The sequence below is a fragment of the Gymnoscopelus braueri genome (assembly GCF_963280865.1).
Source record: "Gymnoscopelus braueri genome assembly, chromosome: 3".
Lineage (NCBI taxonomy): Eukaryota > Metazoa > Chordata > Actinopteri > Myctophiformes > Myctophidae > Gymnoscopelus > Gymnoscopelus braueri.
Genome location: NC_137612.1, coordinates 24156359 through 24175467, shown reverse-complemented (window position 1 = coordinate 24175467; position 19109 = coordinate 24156359). Strand labels below are relative to the sequence as shown.

The window sequence follows — 19109 nt, the reverse complement described above, 5'->3', positions numbered from 1 at the left end:
TACAACACGTCAGCCACCGTTTGGCTTCGCTCGAATCCATCCATCCATCCATCCATTGTCCCTTTTTCCGTTCATGTCGCCAGGGGACATTGTTTGTCCCTGGCTCGAAATATCTACATAAAATATGCTAATGAAATTAAATGTGGAAGTGTGAGGGGTTGATGCTGCCTCATTCTGAGTCTCTAATGACTCCCTGCCATCCCTTGAAGAAGAAAAAAAACCGGATTAATTTAGAAATGTCGGCCACTGTGGAGAGTGATTAATTCCTCGTGGATCCAACCATTTAGCCGAACATGAGGGAGGGGGGGAAAAGGAAAACAGAGAGAGGCCCCGAAAAATATGGAGGCATAATTAATACATTTGGATCATATTTAATTAGCCGCCTAAACAGAGGGTAGGCACAGGCGCCGCTTGTCATCGCTTTGTTCGGAGTAATAGGCCTCTCTCACGCAGAAGTGGATATAATGAGCACCCCTGTAGACGGAGGAACATCCAAACAACTCTCAGGCAACTAAAGATGTGGAGACAGTGCTCTTATAAACACTTTCTTATTTCTCTTGATGTCTGAGTACGGAAAAACAAGCGCATTTACTTATTGAACGCTTTTGGCTGAATCATTTAACCGTTTTAAACCGGGAACGCATCTGTGTCATTTTTTGATTTCTTTGGCTATTAAAAAATAGCAGATATACAAGCTCATAGCGCGGCACCGAGTGCCGCGCTATGAGCTTGTAGATCTGCTATTTTTGAAAAATCATGAACATGTGTGCAAATCTTTGAATATATATATTTTTAAAGCGAACATTTGTAACTCAAATCTTTGCTTCTGGGGGTCCCTGGAACAAAATATTTTGAGATGGGTTTTGGCAGACAAATACATATAACTTTGGGGGTCCTTGACATGAAAAAGTTTGAGCACCACTGAGATAGAAACATAATTTTTTCAGAAAACTGTTGGGATTTAGAAGACATTTGTAGAATCGGCTTCAGGTCTTAATGGGTTAATGCTACACACAAAAGCATGCAGTTAGGTCACTGTCATTCAGAGAACAGGTTGGTCTGACATTGAAAGTATTTTCTCTTTTTTCTTTTCTCTCTTTCAGAATGATGTGAAGGTCACCAGAGAGGGAATAAAACTACACCGCCGCCCGCCTTTTCTTCCTCGCACCATCTTGTTTATCACCGATTCACAATCCCAGGCATTTGCTGCCTGCCCCCCAGTGTTTCCTTGTACCCCATGGGGATGGGATCGTGCTTGGATAAAAGATGGACTTACTGCGGCCTCACCAAGGGTCGCGTCCCTCCGAAGGCCACGCCGTGGCCCCTGGCTTTGTGCCTATTGACTCTGATCTCCATCGGTCAAAACGCGGCCAGCGGCCATCCCGTCCTCAGCGTCTTCCCGTCGGAGAGGCGGGAGTGGTCCCTGAACCACCTGACCGTCCACCGGTCCACGGGGGCCGTGTACGTCGGGGCGGTCAACCGCATCTACAAGCTGTCGGCCAACCTCACCCTCCTCGTGTCCCACGACACGGGGCCCGAGTACGACAACAAGGCCTGCTACCCTCCCCTGATCGTCCAGCCCTGCTCGGAGCCGCTGGCCTCCACCGACAACGTCAACAAACTCCTGCTCGTCGACTACTCCCACGACAGGCTGCTGGCCTGCGGCAGCCTCTACCAGGGAGTGTGCAAGCTGATGAGGCTGGACGACCTGTTCATCCTGGTGGAGCCCACGCACAAGAAAGAGCACTACCTGTCCAGCGACAGCCAGGCGGGGACCATGTTCGGGGTGGTCGTGCCCTCGCAGGGCCAGGACGCCACGCTCTTCGTCGGCACGGCCGTCGGCGGCAAGCAGGACTACTTCCCCACGATCTCCAGCCGCAAGCTGCCCCGCGACCCGGAGTCCTCGTCCATGCTGGACTACGAGCTCCACACGGACTTCGTCTCGTCCCTCGTCAAGATCCCCTCGGACACGCTGGCCCTGGTCCCGCTCTTCGACATCTACTACGTGTACGGCTTCGCCAGCGGCGACTTCGTCTACTTCATGACCGTGCAGCCGGAGACGCCGGAGAGCGGCATGCCCGCCGGCGGCGGCTCGCCCGGCGACCTGTTCTACACCTCGCGCATCGTCCGCCTCTGCAAGGGCGACAAGAAGTTCCACTCCTACGTGTCGCTGCCGGTGGGCTGCGTTCACCGCGGGGAGGAGTACCGCCTGCTCCAGGCGGCCCACTTGTCCAAGGCCGGCGGGGTGCTGGCCCGATCCCTCAACATCAGCGCCCGGGAGGACGTGCTCTTTGCCGTGTTCTCCAAGGGACAGAAGCAGTTCAGCGACCCGCCGGACAACTCCGCCCTGTGCGTCTTCACCATCCAGGACATCAACGCCCGCATCAAGGAGCGCCTGCAGTCCTGCTACCAGGGAGAGGGGAACCTGGAGCTGCACTGGCTGCTGGGGAAGGACGTGCAGTGCACCAAGGCGGTATGGTTCACTGGTACTTAGTTCAGTGGTTCTCAAACTGTTTCATGTCTAGGACGCCCAAAATTATATGTATTTGGCCGCGAACCCCCATCTCAAAATATTCTGTTCCAGGGACCCCCAGAAGCAAAGATTTGAGTTACAAATGTTCGCTTTGAAAAATATAGGTATTCAAAGATTTGCAAAAAAGTTCATGATCTTTCAAAAATAGCAGATCTACAAGCTCATAGCGCGGCACTCGGTGCCGCGCTATATGAGCTTGTATACAGTATCTGCTATTTCTGAATAGCCAAAGTATAAAAGGTTAAAGTGGTTCAAATCTTTGCTATATTAACACATTTTGCTGGGGACCCCCCCACCCCACTTTGAGGACTAATGACTTAGTTGTATGATGGTGCCGTGCAACAAAAATAGCAGACCTACGAGCTCATACCATGTCGCATCGTGACGCATTGTGAACTTGCAGATCGGCTATTTTCCAAAGTATAAATGAGGCTGTAGGTGTATCGATGTAAAAGTGAGGGAGAAAGACAAGCTGTCATACAGGTGGACAGACGCATGACGGAGATCAAGAGGAGAAGGATATGGTCCAGCATAACAGAGCAGTAGGCAGAGTGATAGAGACCGACACACATGAAACCCACACACCAAAATCCTGAGTGTTAATTTGACCGAGTGTCAAATTAAAACAGACTGGAATTTGCTGTGCATGATGAAAAATTATGAAACCCACCGCAGGTTTGGGATCTGAATTCACACTTGACTCTTTGATTGACCTGCATCCACAGTCCCACTTCCCTTAAGCTGATGTGCAGATAGCCGGGGCCTCGCTCAAGAGACCATTCAGGTTTTTTTTGTAGGATCCCGCGAGAGAAGCCGAGCTGGAGGAGATTAATTCTACAATGCTAATCAGAGTGGGTTTGTGTGCAGCTTTGATTTCAGTCAGGGAAAAGCTTCGCCATGAGGTCCCTCCCTCCCTCCCTCATTCTGTCAGTCAGACCCACTCTCCCTTCTTCCCCCCCCCTCTCCCACCCTCCCTGTTGCATATTTTTCTCTCTGTTTTCCTGTCTTTCTTTCTTTACCCACTCCTTACCCACACCTTTTCCATCTTTGTCTCTCTCTCTCTTTCTCTCTCCCCTTCTGTCTCTCACCTTCCCCCTTTCTCCCTCCCTTTCTCCTTTCTCTCTCTCCATCATCTTTCTCCTTTTCCTTTTTGCTCTCTCTCTCTCTCTCTCTCTCTCTCTCTCTCTCTCTCTCTCTCTCTCTCTCTCTCTCTCTCTCTCTCTCTCTCTCTCTCTCTCTTTTCTTGTGGCTGTCAGCAGTATTTGATCCCTCAGAGACTCATTCTTAATGTAGAGAGCAGGGCATTCTCGCTGTGCTCCTGCGACAGACGTAATTCTGCATAATGAGGGACTTTCATGAAAACAAGACAAATTATGTTCATCGCTTACATACTGTAGATTGAAGCGAAGATTTGATGAAGTGAAAAAAAAAATGTCATTGATAATAGTAATAATGATATTATTAATAATGATATTAATAATATTATTATTATTAATAATAATAATAATAATACTAATGAACCAAAATGTATGTAGAATTGTATTGTTATTCCTCTAATATTATTACTTTAAAATGAAATAAATAAGTGGGAAAAAAATGTATTCATGAAAGTAAAAAATGTGTTTACTGTTTGACAGGACAGAAGCAATTAGAGGACCGGGTAGGGGTAAGGGTAATGCTGTGTGGCTTCCATTTTCAATTTATTTCCACTGTTTTATATTTTCACCTAAACCCTCTAGACTTAGTAAAACTGCCCTGAGTTGGCCCTGTACTTGGACCGCTTTTTCCCTTTACACAAAATCCCTCCACCAAAAGCTCATTTGAGCTTGAAGATCGGCTATTTTTGGCTAATGTTCCCCCGAGAATATGGATGCTGGGGCTCAAGTTGTGGTTAAAACATATTGGGCATTCTATATGCTATGTGTTGATATGGCCAGACAGGAGTCCCTGATGGCCGTACAGTATTTCTCACACTGAGGCATTATGTAAACGCAAGGCACAGTTCTAAACAGATGAAAAAGAGATATTTGTACTCTGAGTGACAAGCAATTAGCAGAGGCTTGAGGTGGGTAATTGTAGATGTAGCGTACAGGGCTGCTTTGATGCGTAGAATGAAAACCTGACATCATTTGGGCTGCGTGTTTGTATGATGTCAGATCAAGCCATCTAAAGAATCACAGGAACTGGCAGGAAAAACGCAACGACACGCTCTTGTTTGCCACGAGCAATTAGACTACTCCTCACAAACGCGCGCCCGGATGAGGCCTGTTGATAAACAGAATGGCTGCGAAGCCCTTTGAAGATGCCGTCTCTGCTCTAACCCACAAAGATATGGCGTTGAACGCGCGTCAGGCTGTACAGTAGTCAGTTTGTGTTCTCTCTCTCTCTCTCTCGCGCACTCCTCTCTGTGTCCACAGTGATCTCATTCATTTTTATCTTCCCTGCCGAACCCCCCTTTCCTCCTCCTCCTCCTCTCTCCTCCCATCTATCTACACCCCCCTCACTCCCTGTATCCTTCATACTACATCTTACTTCCTTTTACCCCCCCTCCCCTCCCCTCCTCTTCTTACCCTTTGCAACCCATGCACTCTCAAAACCTCCCTCCCTTCTCGTCCTCCATTCATCCATCCATCCATCCATCTTCCTTTCCCCTCTTGGTCACTCTAACTCCCTCCCATTGACATACGGTACTGTACATGTATTGATCCCCCCTCTTTTATTTTTTCCTCTTTGTATTCATTCCTCGTTCGTTCGTTCGTTCGTTCGTTCGTTCGTTCGTTCGTTCGTTCGTTCGTTCGTTCGTTCGTTCGTTCGTTCGTTCGTTCGTTCGTTCCTTCGTTCGTTCGTTCCTTCGTTCGTTCCTTCGTTCGTTCGTCCTTCGTTCCTTCGTTCGTTCCTTCGTCCTTTGTCCTTCGTTCATTCCTTCCTTCCTTCCTTCCTTCCTTCCTTCCTTCCTTCCTTCCTTCCTTCCTTCCTTCCCTCCATCCCTTTTACTTTCTCTTTTCCTTTCAATCTTTTCTTCTCCCTCTCTCCCTTCACGGCCATAATCCCATCCTGGCTCCGTCTGGCTCACTCTCACGACGCACCTCCTTTGCATCTCTCTCTTATCTTGCAGCCCGTCCCCATCGATGACCACTTCTGTGGCTTGGATATAAACCAACCCCTGGGGGGCTCCCAGCTGGTGTCCGGCCAAACCGTGTACACGGAGACCAGGGACAGACTGACCTCCGTCACCTCGTACGTCTACAACGGACACAGCGTGGTCTTCCTGGGCACACGCAGCGGCCAGCTGAAGAAGGTGAGGGCAACACACTAACATGTCGTTGCTGACATTTCTAGCATTTTGTGGAATCTCATATGGGTCTACGTGAAATCATAGAGGCCGCTCAATGTGTGATTCAAATGCGGGGTCGATTGCACGCTGCGTTCGTGTGTTTTTGTTAACTAGGCCCCGCCCCGTCATCCATGTTTATCACATGACTCTGAATTTTGGACAAAATCTGTGCGAGTATTAGCAAAAACTGTGTTTTGAAGAAAATGTTTTTATTTCTTTTAAATCAGGGAGTTGCATCATGATCCAAGGAATTCAGGGGAATTTGTTTATTGTATGACCTATGGTCCAAGAGATATAGGCCACAACATATAGTGGCCTGGTATAGCGCCACCATGAGGCCGATTTGAAAAAAAGTGTGGTGGAGTTTCTTCCTCTGCAGTCTGGGGGTGTCCATGCAAGGTTTGACCTCAATCGGTCCAGTGGTTTGCGAGATTAGCTGTATACACACACACACACACACACACAGGAGCGAAAACATAATCTCCGCCTGTCGGCCTGGCAGAGATGATAATAAGAACTTCCCAGTTCCAGCTCAGATAGGCAAACATTGAGTACTCGCAGTACGGTTAGCTCACTAGCAATAGTCACTGTTATTCATTTTTCTAATGCATTGGATTTTTTACAATCACTTGACAGATGAGATAACCAAATCCACATTTCATTGTGGTAGTAAACATGTCAGCCTAGTTAAAAATACCAAATAGATACGTTGTGGTTTTGCACAATCAATCATTTTTCAAATACCTTGGATGACGATATTTATTTATCTATTAGTTAATCACATTCCCATAGCCTTCCAATGTCCATAGGGGACTGATATTGCTTTCTAACATTCCAGACATACAATGACCTCCTTTTACGAGGTTCATGAGGCTGAATTATACGCATGTCTATCATGTTCTATTTCAATGTTAGTCCTATGATATAATCATGCGTGTTCTATAAGGCCCTTTGATGTAGCTGGATTGACTGGGCACCACCGCAGGCCTGATTATACTGCACTAGTCTAACAGTATGAATGTATGACAGGACTGTTGTGACACTAGCCTGGGGGAAACAGTTTTATGAGCAGCAATCTTCTGACACACGCACGCGCACACACACACACACACGCATGCACTCACACACACACACACACACACACACACACACACACACACACACACACACACACACACACACACACACACACACACACACACACACACACACACACACACACACACAGCACAGAGAGAGAGAGAGAGAGAGAGAGAGAGAGAGAGAGAGAGAGAGAGAGAGAGAGAGAGAGAGAGAGAGAGAGAGAGAGAGAGAGAGAGAGAGAGAGAGAGAGAGAGAGAGAGAGAGAGAGAGAGAGAGAGAGAGAGAGAGAGAACGTATTCATTTCATTTTCACTAGAGAAAGTGAGAGAGACAGGAAGACAGATGGACAAAGACAGAAAGTGTGTGTGGGGGGGGGAGAAAGGGAAAGACAAAGAGATAAAGAGATAAAATAAGAGAAAGGAGAAACAAGTCCTAAAGCCCAAGTCACAGAGACCCGATGAGAGAGACAAGAAAACAGAGAGAGAGAGAGAGAGAAGGGGGGGGGCAGGGGCAAACTGAATCACATGCTCTGTGTCAGTATGTGTGAGTTTAAATGAGTGCGGTATAAAATCCTCCATCATTCCTGGTCGTAAGTGGCGTCCAAAGCAAAAGGGCAGATTGTCATTACATCGATAGAATGTGCAGCCATGATTCAGACCACAGGGTTACCCCCGAGGGCCCCCCCCCCCCCCCGGGTCACGTCTAGCAACGCTTTTCCATCTTCCCAAATGGACAGGCTGAGTAGGAAATGGGGCATGACAATAAATGGCATCAGCAGATCACCGGGGCAAGGGGAGGTGACCGCGTAAGGTCAAGCCTGCGACGGGATTGTTACGGCCGAGGGTGAAAAGGTCAGACGGATGGATAACCAACGGTCTCACGGAGCGAGTGCTGCGGATCGGCTTCACGCGGACGGCAAACATACGGACAGCGTCCTTCGTCGTCTTTCAATTAGGTCACTGCCGTTTCCCCCGATACGACGGGACACTTCCATCGTCATCTGTCACAGTTTGGTTGTCAAAGGTGGTTGATTTTAATTGAGTAATGTGACCCCGGGGGGGTTTCCTCCGGACTACCTCATATCCCATTTCAGGCTCTGCGGTTCAGTGTTGTAAGGAAATGTCCACAGTAAATGCGTGACCATATTTTAATAAGATTAAACCGTCTAAGGCATCAGGGAGTCAGCGGGAGTCAGCAGGCGTCACCTTGCCCATAGATTAGACCCTCAGGTTTTCAAGCACATTTCCGTTTTCTGAAAATCTGTTATTTTCAGCAAGAGACACTATTGTACAAGGATATTGTTATGATATTTTTTCCCGCTTGGTTCTTTACTCGACCGCTCCTATCTCTTTCTATCCCTTCTTCCTCCCTCGTCCACCTCTTATCTCTCCCATATATCTCTCTCTCTCTGTCCTTCCTCATATCACATCACATCTCTCTCTTCTCTTTTTTCCCTCCTCTTCCTCTGTGTCTCCTTTCTCTCTTATTGTCTCTTACGTTCACTCTCTCATTCACTCTCTCATTCACTCTCTCATTCACTCTCTCATTCTCGCACGCACGCACGCACGCACGCACGCACGCACGCACGCACGCACGCACGCACGCACGCACGCCCATGGGAACCCACCCAGAACAATGGGAATGGATGGGGGGGGAGTGGGATGGGGGCGGTGGGGGGGAGGAGGAGGGCAGTGTAGAGGGGGACAAGGGACCAGAACAGGAAACTGGCTGACGGAGGAGAAGGTACAGTAACAGTTGAAACACAAAGAGACGTCGTGTTGTGGAAAATGATGAAGGTCTGGCAGCGCGCCACACAGCCCATGCAGCGCCACACACAGTGAAGTCCTCAGTGTTCATTTAACTCTGAGAGTGTACAAATGGAACCAAATGGACCCCCTCCGTTTGTACATTCTCAGCGTTAAATGAACCCTGAAGACTTTTTATGGTGTACATTCAGCTTTCCTCTGATACTAGTTATTGAAGAGATGAGGCAGTGGTTTCGAGAGTGATGTTTTTTGTAGTTATCCAGGTTCACGTGCACGCGCACACGTACATGCACACGCACACGCACACGCACACGCACACGCACACGCACACGCACACGCACACGCACACGCACACACATACATTAGCTCTCTCAGCCCTGGCTCGTAATCACGTTATCATGTTTAGTTAATGGCAGTCGCTACCCTACAGCTTGTCCAGCGGTCATGGTCGATACGGTTCTCTTTGTGACTGTATTTAATGTGATGGCTGAATGATTAGTCACGTCATACTGACAGGCGGCCCCTCTGAGCCCCTTCCATGAAACACTGTTTCCTTTTCATTAGGCAGATCAGTCTCTACACCAGCCCTGTCTGTTGTATGTGATCTTAGATAGGATCACCGGAAACCTCGTCTAATCACTGCTCCCTCTGACCTTTTGTAGCCATTAGCCGCTCGTTATGGTTGCTGTGATAGAAAATTAAGCGTATTGTGCGCTCGTTGCGAGCGGATAAGAGTATCAGCTGTACGCTTTGCTTTTAAACCCGCCCTGCTTTGGCCCTCCTCCTCCTCCCCGCCTAATTAGCATTCACACGGCCGTGATGGATATGTGGGCTAATCAATGTCCACTGTCCTAGGCTGTCAGCCACCATCTGACCATGTGCATGGTCACTCAGCCCTGAAGGTGGCCAGTTGTCAGGCCCTTATGTCACCGCGTTTCCCCTGTCATAACAATATTGACTCCTTGATGCACCTTGGTTCGGGGCCGTCCGTTTAGAATTCATTGACCATGCCACAGTGTGTGTGTGTGTGTGTGTGTGTGTGTGTGTGTGTGTGTGTGTGTGTGTGTGTGTGTGTGTGTGTGTGTGTGTGTGTGTGCGTTTGTGTGTATGTGTGTCTGCTCGCTCATTGCTAGTACACACAGACAACATTTGTTTTGGATTATGTTTTCTGGGAAATTGTTTTTTTTTTGCTTCCCAGTGTAATGAAATATTTTTGTGTGGATTCCTTCCTCTTTGCCAAATTGTCAGTTCCCTATTTTTGGTTGTGGTTTTACCCAAAAAAAGAAAACAAAGAAGAAGAAGAATTGGGGGAAAAATGTAGGTTGTATCAGATTATGTGTGCGTGCGCGCGTGTGTGTGTGTGTGTGTGTGTGTGTGTGTGTGTGTGTGTGTGTGTGTGTGTGTGTGTGTGTGTGTGTGTGTGTGTGTGTGTGTGTGTGTGTGTGTGTGTGTGTGTGTGTGTGTGTGTGTGTGTGTGTGTGTGTGTGTGTGTGTGTGTGTGTGTGTGTGTGTGTGTGTGTGTGTATGCTGGAAAGCTCTTTGGGTTCCAGCAAAAGGAGTGAAGTAAAGATTAAAGGAGTAGTTCACCCAAAAAATTACTTATTTTCTATCAATTACACACCCCATGAAGCATTGGAGATTTCATGGAGATTTTTTTTGTTTTTGTCCCATTCCTAAGCCAATAATTTCATGACCGGCGGTCTCTCAAAGAGTCTCCTCTGAGTGTCCTACCCGATACATTAGCATCTTTCCGCCGGTGATCAAATTATTGGCTCAGGAAAGCGCCTAAGAAAAAAAAATCTCCATGAATTTGATGCTTCATGGGGTGTGTAATTGATAGAAAATAAGTATTTTTTTTTGGTGAACTACTCCTTTAAGCTATAGTACACAAAGTCATCTCTGGGAAGTTTTTATTTGAGCTGTAGTCAGAGTGTACCAGCCTCCCTGTGTCTGTAGGACTGGGTCAAGGGGAAGCTGGACAGACACGTCCCCAGGGACAGGCAGACGGACCCCTGTCTGCGCTGAGTGGCAGATTGGAAATTATTGGTTGAAGAGAGTATAGCGCCTTATTGTGTCTCCTGGGGCGGCATCCATATGTTTATGTTAGTTGAACATGATTTTAGAGGCCACAGACAGACTGGCCGACATATGGACACACTTTCCGAAGGACTTAGAAGGCCTTTTAAACACACCGACATAACCGCAGATATCGGCTGTGTGTCCGAGACATCCTCGTCTACTGAACGGAAGGGTATTTTTTAGGAATGATAGGTTCAAGAGATATTTGTATGCTTTCTCCCCTCTCCTGTGTGTATAGTATGCAAAAATCTGCTCCATATGTAAATGCTCAAGGGAGGGACATTTGGGCAAATTAATTGCTGATATAACGCCTGGCATCCTTACAACTGTGCTCATTCTGCCCGAGCAGACGGGGAATCGTAGAAGTTGAGCTTCTTTTTTGTTTTGCTTGGCTCTCCCGGGATGGGAGCGCATGGGGAGAATGTCCAGGATGCAAACAGGGCTGTGAGAGAGAGTGGTAGGTTGTTTTCATTAAGAATTCACAGGGTCACATTACATATCTCTGGCTGTTTGTGTAGCCATTCTGGGCTTCGTTGCTCTATTGCCAGGTTCTGGCGACGTAATTGTTGACACCAGGAAGGATATAGCTCTTTATTGGTCTGAATACCGTTCAGGGGTTAAATAGATTATGTCATAAAAATATGAGGACTGCTGGGAAGACAGATTGAGAAAGGGGACCTATAAAGTCATATGAACGTTGTGGTCATTGCGGCAAAAATCTGTTTTATTTAATAAGCACGGACCACACAGGACGGGTGGAATGTCATATTCAGTTCTTCTGTGGTTTTGTGGTAAGTAACAATGCTAACGTAGAAACCCTCCTACTCTCTAACTATGTTTAGATCATGTTTCATGCAATGCAACCCCTTCTATATCCTGACCAGGTGACTGCATCCCCAATCCTTCACACCATTCAAATAAATAAATAAATAAATACGGTATATAGATTGATAGATTGATAGATAGATAGATAGATACGATAGATAGATAGATAGATAGATAGATAGATAGATAGATAGATAGATAGATAGATAGATAGATAGATAGCAAACAAACAAATAAACAAAAACAAAAAACACAATGTAGTCTATTTATATCTGCATTAAAGGCATCAAGTTTCATCATGCACAATTAATGATCAGAACATGTAACGAAATATTCAAGAGATTGCAACAATACGTTTTCACACACAGATGAAAGTCTAACTACAAAGAGAGAGATGACTGAAGGCAAGGACATACAGTACTGTACGTTCAGGTTCAGAAGCACATAGGCCCATTATGAGGAAAATGCTGTCATCATTTTAAGCCACAAAATTGTGCCAATTGCGTCAATTACAGTTACAAGTCAATTACAGTTACAAGTAATGTGACCTCATAACATAGTGGTCACGGAAATTACGCCGGTAATTTGAATCAAATTACAATAAAGTTCCACCATCCACCATGTACAGTAAAGAACAGTAAAGACACATATGCATATAGGCTCAGAAACTGATAACATGGACAAATAGAGGATCTACAGTATTTGTGGATTTTCAAGTGCAGTACTAGTGGCCTGAGAGAGGGAGAGAGAGTGATATACTGTATTGTATTGTACTGTATGTACTCTACAGTGTGGTGTAAAGTAACTAAGTATATTTAATCAAGTAGGCCTACTGTACTTATTTACAATTTTAAGGTATTTCTACTTTACTGGAGTATTTCCAAAATACTTTTACTTCTACTCCACTACAACTCAGAGGCAAATATCGTACTTTTACTCCACTACAATTATTTGAAAACTCTAGTTACTAGTTACTTTGCAGATATAAATTATTATATTATAAAATATACATGAACCACTTTAGCCCTATTTTATACATAGGCTATTTGAAAATAGCCGATCGACAAGCTCACAACGCGTCGCATTTCAAACATTTTAGTATTCTTACTTTTGGTACTTAAAGTATATTTTGATGCCAATACTTTTGTACTTTTACTCAAGTAATTTTTTTGGAACACATGGCCTTTTACTTTACAGAGTATTTTTATATTGTGGTATTGCTACTTTTACTTAAGTAAAATATCTGAGTACTTCTTCCACCACTGGTACTGTACTGTATAAGTCGGTCCTTAGACCTTCACCGCGTCGTTTTGTAATAAAGATCCGTGCAAGTTCTAGACAGTGGGTGGGATCTTTCTCATTATGTTTTTATCTTGTGAAAAGTCCCACTAAATTATAATTACATTGTAATTTAATTTGTTATGAGGTAATTATTACCACCATTAGATTCTTTCCTCTCGCGCACCCCCTAGAAACGCCCTGGGGGGAGCACACAACACACTTTAGGAATCCCTGGTACATCATTACCCTGTATACCATGGCATAATAGAGAATGTAAGATAAGATAAGATATTGTCCTGCGAGGGAAATTTGTCTTGGGCTAATCTATGCTGTATCAGGCATTTGTTTCTGATAAACCACAATCCAAAGTGTTGAATTGACCAGAGGTCAGTTATATGTACTGGTAAAAACACTGAAAAACCTCACCTATACCCATCATTATAAACCTAAAGTTAACGAGACTGCCCAAGAAACTGTATATATGTGCCTGTGTGTCAGTTGGCTCATTTTAAAACCAATTAAACTTGCCTCACTTTCAGGGAAGATGGAGGAGCCGTTATTCTCCCAACGGACCAATGCCTGGTCAGTCCTGTTTTAGATAGTGATTCAATTCAGCGTTTTAAATTCAAGGACCCCCCAGTTTGATAATGCATTATTAGGCCACAGACCCCCATTTGGTACATTTTTTTAAAAATCTCTGAGCGTGCGCAAATGGAACCAAATACGGATCAGCGGTGATCTCGCTGCGATCATTGTTGTTTTTTCCTCCTGTGCGGTGCGATGAAAAGGAAAGCTCACCACAATCCAGCTCTTGCCGCCCGCGCGCGAGTGCACAAACGAGCACGCCCGCGAGAATTTCACGGGATCACGCTCGCCTGCCTCACCGCCCCTCAACTTCTCCGCTCGTCCCAAATAATCGCCCGCCTCTCATTGAAAATGAATTACATAGACGAGTCGGGCCGCCTCCCGTCTGAAAAGACCTTAAGGGTCCATTTGCTTCCTAACTATCACTGATTCGGCTGGAGACTCCTTGGAACCTGCTCAATGAATCGTTGGGTCCCCGGACCCCAAGATTTAGATTAAACCACGTTTAAATCCACTGAAACCAACCACCATAGAGCGGGTCGGAGGGGGTCAGCACATTCTCTGAGCTCATCACCGGACCCTCTGCCCCTCGGTCACCCTCATCATACCCAGATAAATGCTGTCTGCACCTCCATACTTTTCACAGCTGGTAATTTTCATTTCATAGCAGGGTTGTGGTGGTTGTGGGGGTGGGGGTGGGGGGGGGGTGGGGCTAGGGGTCCCATATTTTGCTTCAAGCTCTGGTTTCTATCAATTCTATTTATGAAACAAGGGGTCTGGGAAATACAATCCACCTTATTCACATGGCAGCCATTTTGATCTTATATCATCATACTCGGGAAACCCACTCCACTCGGGGGAGCTGACTCCCTCTACTGTGTGGGACTGTGGTAAAGACATGAGCATGAAAGGAGGGAGGAGGTGGAGGAGAAAGAGGCAGAGAAGAGAAGAGGGAAGCAGAGGAAGAGGGGAGAGAGAGAGAGAAAAATATATAGAGAGAACAAGACAGTGTGAGAGGCTTATCGAGGGAGAAATCTGTCTTTGAAATAAGTACTTAAAGCAGTGGTTCTCAAACTTTTTTATATCAAGGACCCCTAAATTAATATGTATTTGGCCGCGGACCCCCATCTGGAAAAGAATTGTGCTAGGGACCCCCATACAAGATTTGTGTTTCCAATTATTATTATTTTTGTTTGAAAATAGCAGATCTACACATAGCCCACAACGATGCAACGTGTTGTGGGCTTGTAGATTGGCTTTTCTCAAATAGCCCATGTATAATGGGTTAAAGTGGTGAAACCGATTTTGATGCTGAGGGTCCTCGGACCTCACTTTGAGAACCACTAACTTAAAGGATTGGATAGTGTTTGGTGTTGTAGTTAATGGCAGTGTGAGTGAGGCAGTCTGGGCCTATGATGAGGAGAAGAGAATCCTGGGTCACTGCCATGGCCATGCAGCGGCCACTGGCTGCACAGTATGATCATTTGTGTTCATTAAAAAAGAAAAAGTACATAAATTAGACTTGGGAAGGACACAAATTAGACCCGTTACGGGTAAAATGTTGGCCCTAACTGGTGGCCCTATTTTGGAGGACTGCCATACAGCAACAGCAGAAGGGTGCAGTACCTGCAGGGCAGTGGGAGATGGGTTGGACAGCTGAATATGTGAAGACTGACCTTGAGCAGATGTTTGCCTAGCAGGTCTGTGCCGTTTTTATGATTGAAAGTTTCTTGCCATTTCATACATTTTAACATACTGTACGTAGCACTATACAGTGCTGAAAAACAATAATTAATCAAATAAAAATACATAATAATAATTATTTTCAAACATTTTAGTACTTTTACTTTTGATACTTTAAGTACATTTTGATACCAATGCTTTTGTACTCTTACTCAAGCAAATTTTTAAATCCAGACTTTTACTTGTAACAGAGTATTTCTACATTGGAGTACTGATATTTTTACTTAAGTAAAATATCTGAGTACTTTTTCCACCACTGATAATATATATATCCTTGATGTCATTAGTGTACTGTATGCCCATACTCTGTACAGTATATTGGCATGCCCGTATATGGTGCCGAGTTTGAAGTCGGTCGGTCCCATATATGCATAGTAGTTGAATCTGTGGCCTCCGGACAACGGTTTGTTTATGGTTATGTCTGAGTCATAGTGACGTGCCTATATATGGGCGTATAAGGTTTGTTTATGGTTATGTCTAAGTCAGAGTGACGTGGCCGCGGTCCGCTGGCCAGCCCTCCCTTAAGCCAATTTTAATATAAGACATTTTGTCAGTCTTAAAGTTCTATGAAGCACTCCAAATAAGAATGAGCTCCATACCCTCAGTAAAGTCTGTCTACCACCATAACGGCAGTTTGGATCAGTTCTGCTCTCTCACAGTCTTTCACAGCTGATGCGTCTCGCAGCACATAATACCTGGGAGAGAATTCAAAGTCATTGCATGAAGTCATCTCCTTCATACAAATGCTGACTTTTGGGAAGAATCCCAAAAGTCATGAATCTTAGGGCATTGCCAGAGAGCATGGAGTAATGTACTCTCTGAATTGTGACATGTCACGTAGTCTGCTGTGTTTCTAAGGCTTGATCAACGTAATCTACTGTAGATGGTGTCCACTATAGAAGCGATTGATGCTCTTAAATTGAATGAGTCTTAATTGTATGTCCCTTGACAGCTTTCTTTGATTTTGGTCTTATTCCATTCTGCTCATTAAAAGGAAGGCTTAAATCTTTCTCCCAGATCCACTCCTTAATGCCGTTGCAAGTGTGTATAGACAAAGGTATCTTGTTTATAAAATGGGATTGTACTGTATGCTTTGAGTACACTGGACAATGAAAAGTAAAAGTCCATTGACAGTCAGCTGGTCTCTCCATCTGTGTGTGTGTGCGCGTGTGTGTGTGTGTGTGTGTGTGTGTGTGTGTGTGTGTGTGTGTGTGTGTGTGTGTGTGTGTGTGTGTGTGTGTGTGTGTGTGTGTGTGTGTGTGTGTGTGTGTGTGTGTGTGTGTGTGTGTGTGTGTGTGTGTGTGTGTGTGTGTGTGTGTGTGTGTGTGTGTTTGTTCCCTTTTCCGTGTTTTAAATGAGTGCCTTAAGAAATGGTTCAATGATGGGTTGATGAGCCAAACAGAATCTGGCAGTGCACTATTTGTAATAATCTATCTAGTTTACCAGTCAGTAAGAAACCGATATGGCCTGACAGAGAAACCGATATGGATATTTTGCCTTCAATATTCTCTGCGTGTCATGACACAATACACAACGGTTTGCAAGCATTTAACCATTGTCATGTGTGGGATGCATAAACACATATTAAATATGTTTTCCAGTTTGAGGAAATAATCTCAGTGAAAGAGACGAGCTAACACACACTATATAAAGTGAATGTGTGATTTTGGAGATGTTTATCTGTGTGGCTCTGCCATCTAAATGGTGAAAATAGAAATGGATGGGCATGTGCCTCGGTACAGACCGGTTGATCTGGTCCAATTAGGCGGGCAGGGGATGGCGGCACAAATTGTGGTCCTCATTGACACCAAAAGGTGTGCTGCTGATTTGCAAACCGCACATCCTACCATGACTGCCCTGCCACGTTGGCACACGGCGAGTCCCCAAAATATCCAAATTGTCGATTTGCCCGTGTTCTGCACAACTCATGTGCCAGTGCGCCAGCGGGGCCCTGAGAGTATACACATTGTCATTTTTACACTCATTACAGTGAGTTAAATTAACAGTGAGGATTTTATTTTATGGGGTCCAGCACCATCATTCTGTGGGGGCTGGCCGCCAGCGTTGATTTTGACAGCACATTTTGATTTACTTTTAGTCATAGTCTTTTGAATAAAATTCTGTTTAGTTTTAGTCATCTGAGATGTTTTACTGTTAGTCATATCATATAAGATTATAGTCGACTAAACCTACAGTTCATTTGGTTGACTAAAAATGCTTTTGGAGGTGCTCTGAAAATAGCTGATCTACAAGCTCACAACGCGTCGCGCTGCGACGCGTTGTGAGCTTGTAGATCTGCTATTTTCAATGCGCAACACCTGAACGCAACCAAACATAAAATGACTTGTCTTTTAGTTCTACTGGATCTCTATTTCACTCGTCCCTCTCTGACATTTTAGTCAGAAAAAAAAGGTAGTCGACAAACATTTTTCGTCATAGTTTTAGTCGACGAAATCAACACTGCTGCCCGCCTTCTTTTTCGGGGGTGTATCTCTCTCTCTCTCTCTCTCTCATACGTATACACGTAGTTCTGCCCTCCACTTCCCGTCCTTCCATCTAGGCTATCTCTTCTTTCATCCTGTCTGTCTTCCTTTGTGTCCCTCATGTCTGGCTGGCAGTGCTGTGTGCTGCTGACTGCCTGGAAGGTGGAGGCGTGCGTGATTGATTGATGCACTTTTGGTGCCCAGGGGATCCAATCATGTAATCAGTTCGTATTGATCGGGCCGTCTCTATTGAGAGTGCAAGTGCAGAAGCGCTGCCACTGTTTGCACGTATACGAGACCTGGCATCCAGACGAACCCTGCTGCATGTCAGATCTGGTTTAGGCAGTGGTGGAAAAAGTACTCAAATGTTTTACTTACAAGTAAAAGTCCGGAATTCAAAATGTACTTGAGTAAAAGTACAAAAGTATTGGCAGAATGTCCCATTTCACAAGTTTTCAAATGTATTAAAACCTTTTGAAAATAGCAGATCTACAAGCTCACAATGCGTCGCAACGCATTGTGAACACAATTCCACATCTCTCCTCGGCGACAGTGCCTAACTCCCCTCCTCTTATTCACTATGATCTTATTTAAAGCTTACGATTTTAGAAATGAATTCACTTTTCTGTAATTACATGTATAATGAGACGATCTCCCAGAATTTTAAATAAGGGGTTCAACCAGGTCTAGCGTGTCTAATGAGCATCTTTTACTCCTTCCTGTCAGGCTTAATTCTAGTGCTGCAACTATTGATTTTTTTTGTTCGTTTTTGCGATTGCTCTATCGGCTGCTTTTTCGATTAATTGAATAATCAAGAATTGCACTTCTTGATTATCTTTTATATATATATATATATGTATATATATAATCAACTAAATATATTAGTCTGATTAACTGTTGTACAGTCCTACTTGATTGAAATGTTTTCCCCCTGTTGTTTATTCAAATCTCTGCGGCAAGTGTCACATTATAAATCTGTAAGAGACATTATTACTGTATTTTATGATGCCATTCAGATACTGCCTGTACTGATGATGAGAGACGTGTTCTCTCTCAGTGTGAGGGCACATAGTGTAATAATTACATGTACTGGTTGCTGTATCTGGTTTTTGTAGTCGAGGGTGGGGCTATTATAGAGCTCAAAGCTCCACCAGTGGGCTATCCATTCTCTGTGCTTTTTAATGAGCCAGAAAAGTTTGCTGCCTCAAAGTCACTCCAAAGTCAAAATTGATGCTTTTGATGCTGAGCTAAGTGAATACATTACACAGAGTGAACTAAGCCAACCCCGACGGGGTTTGGTCGGGGCACATGCAGCAACACATCGCCAGATTGAGCTAGTGCTGCACTAAAATCTGCCTTGCCAGATCCCGTCATTGCATGTTCCTGTTGTGCGGACAG

At 45.0% G+C, this 19109-nt stretch overlaps 1 protein-coding gene across 1 annotated transcript in view; it reads left to right on the top strand.

The window, feature by feature from the left end:
• Nucleotides 1-1243: 1243 nt before the first annotated feature.
• The window catches only part of LOC308082818 (plexin-A2-like), a gene marked incomplete at both ends in the record, with an annotated part of 102600 nt that continues 84734 nt past the window's right edge, over nt 1244-19109 (top strand). The window contains 2 exons of the mRNA XM_080424843.1: nt 1244-2473; nt 5649-5831. Of these exons, the coding sequence (XP_080280969.1) occupies nt 1244-2473; nt 5649-5831 (1413 nt within the window). The remainder of the gene's footprint in view (nt 2474-5648; nt 5832-19109) is intronic.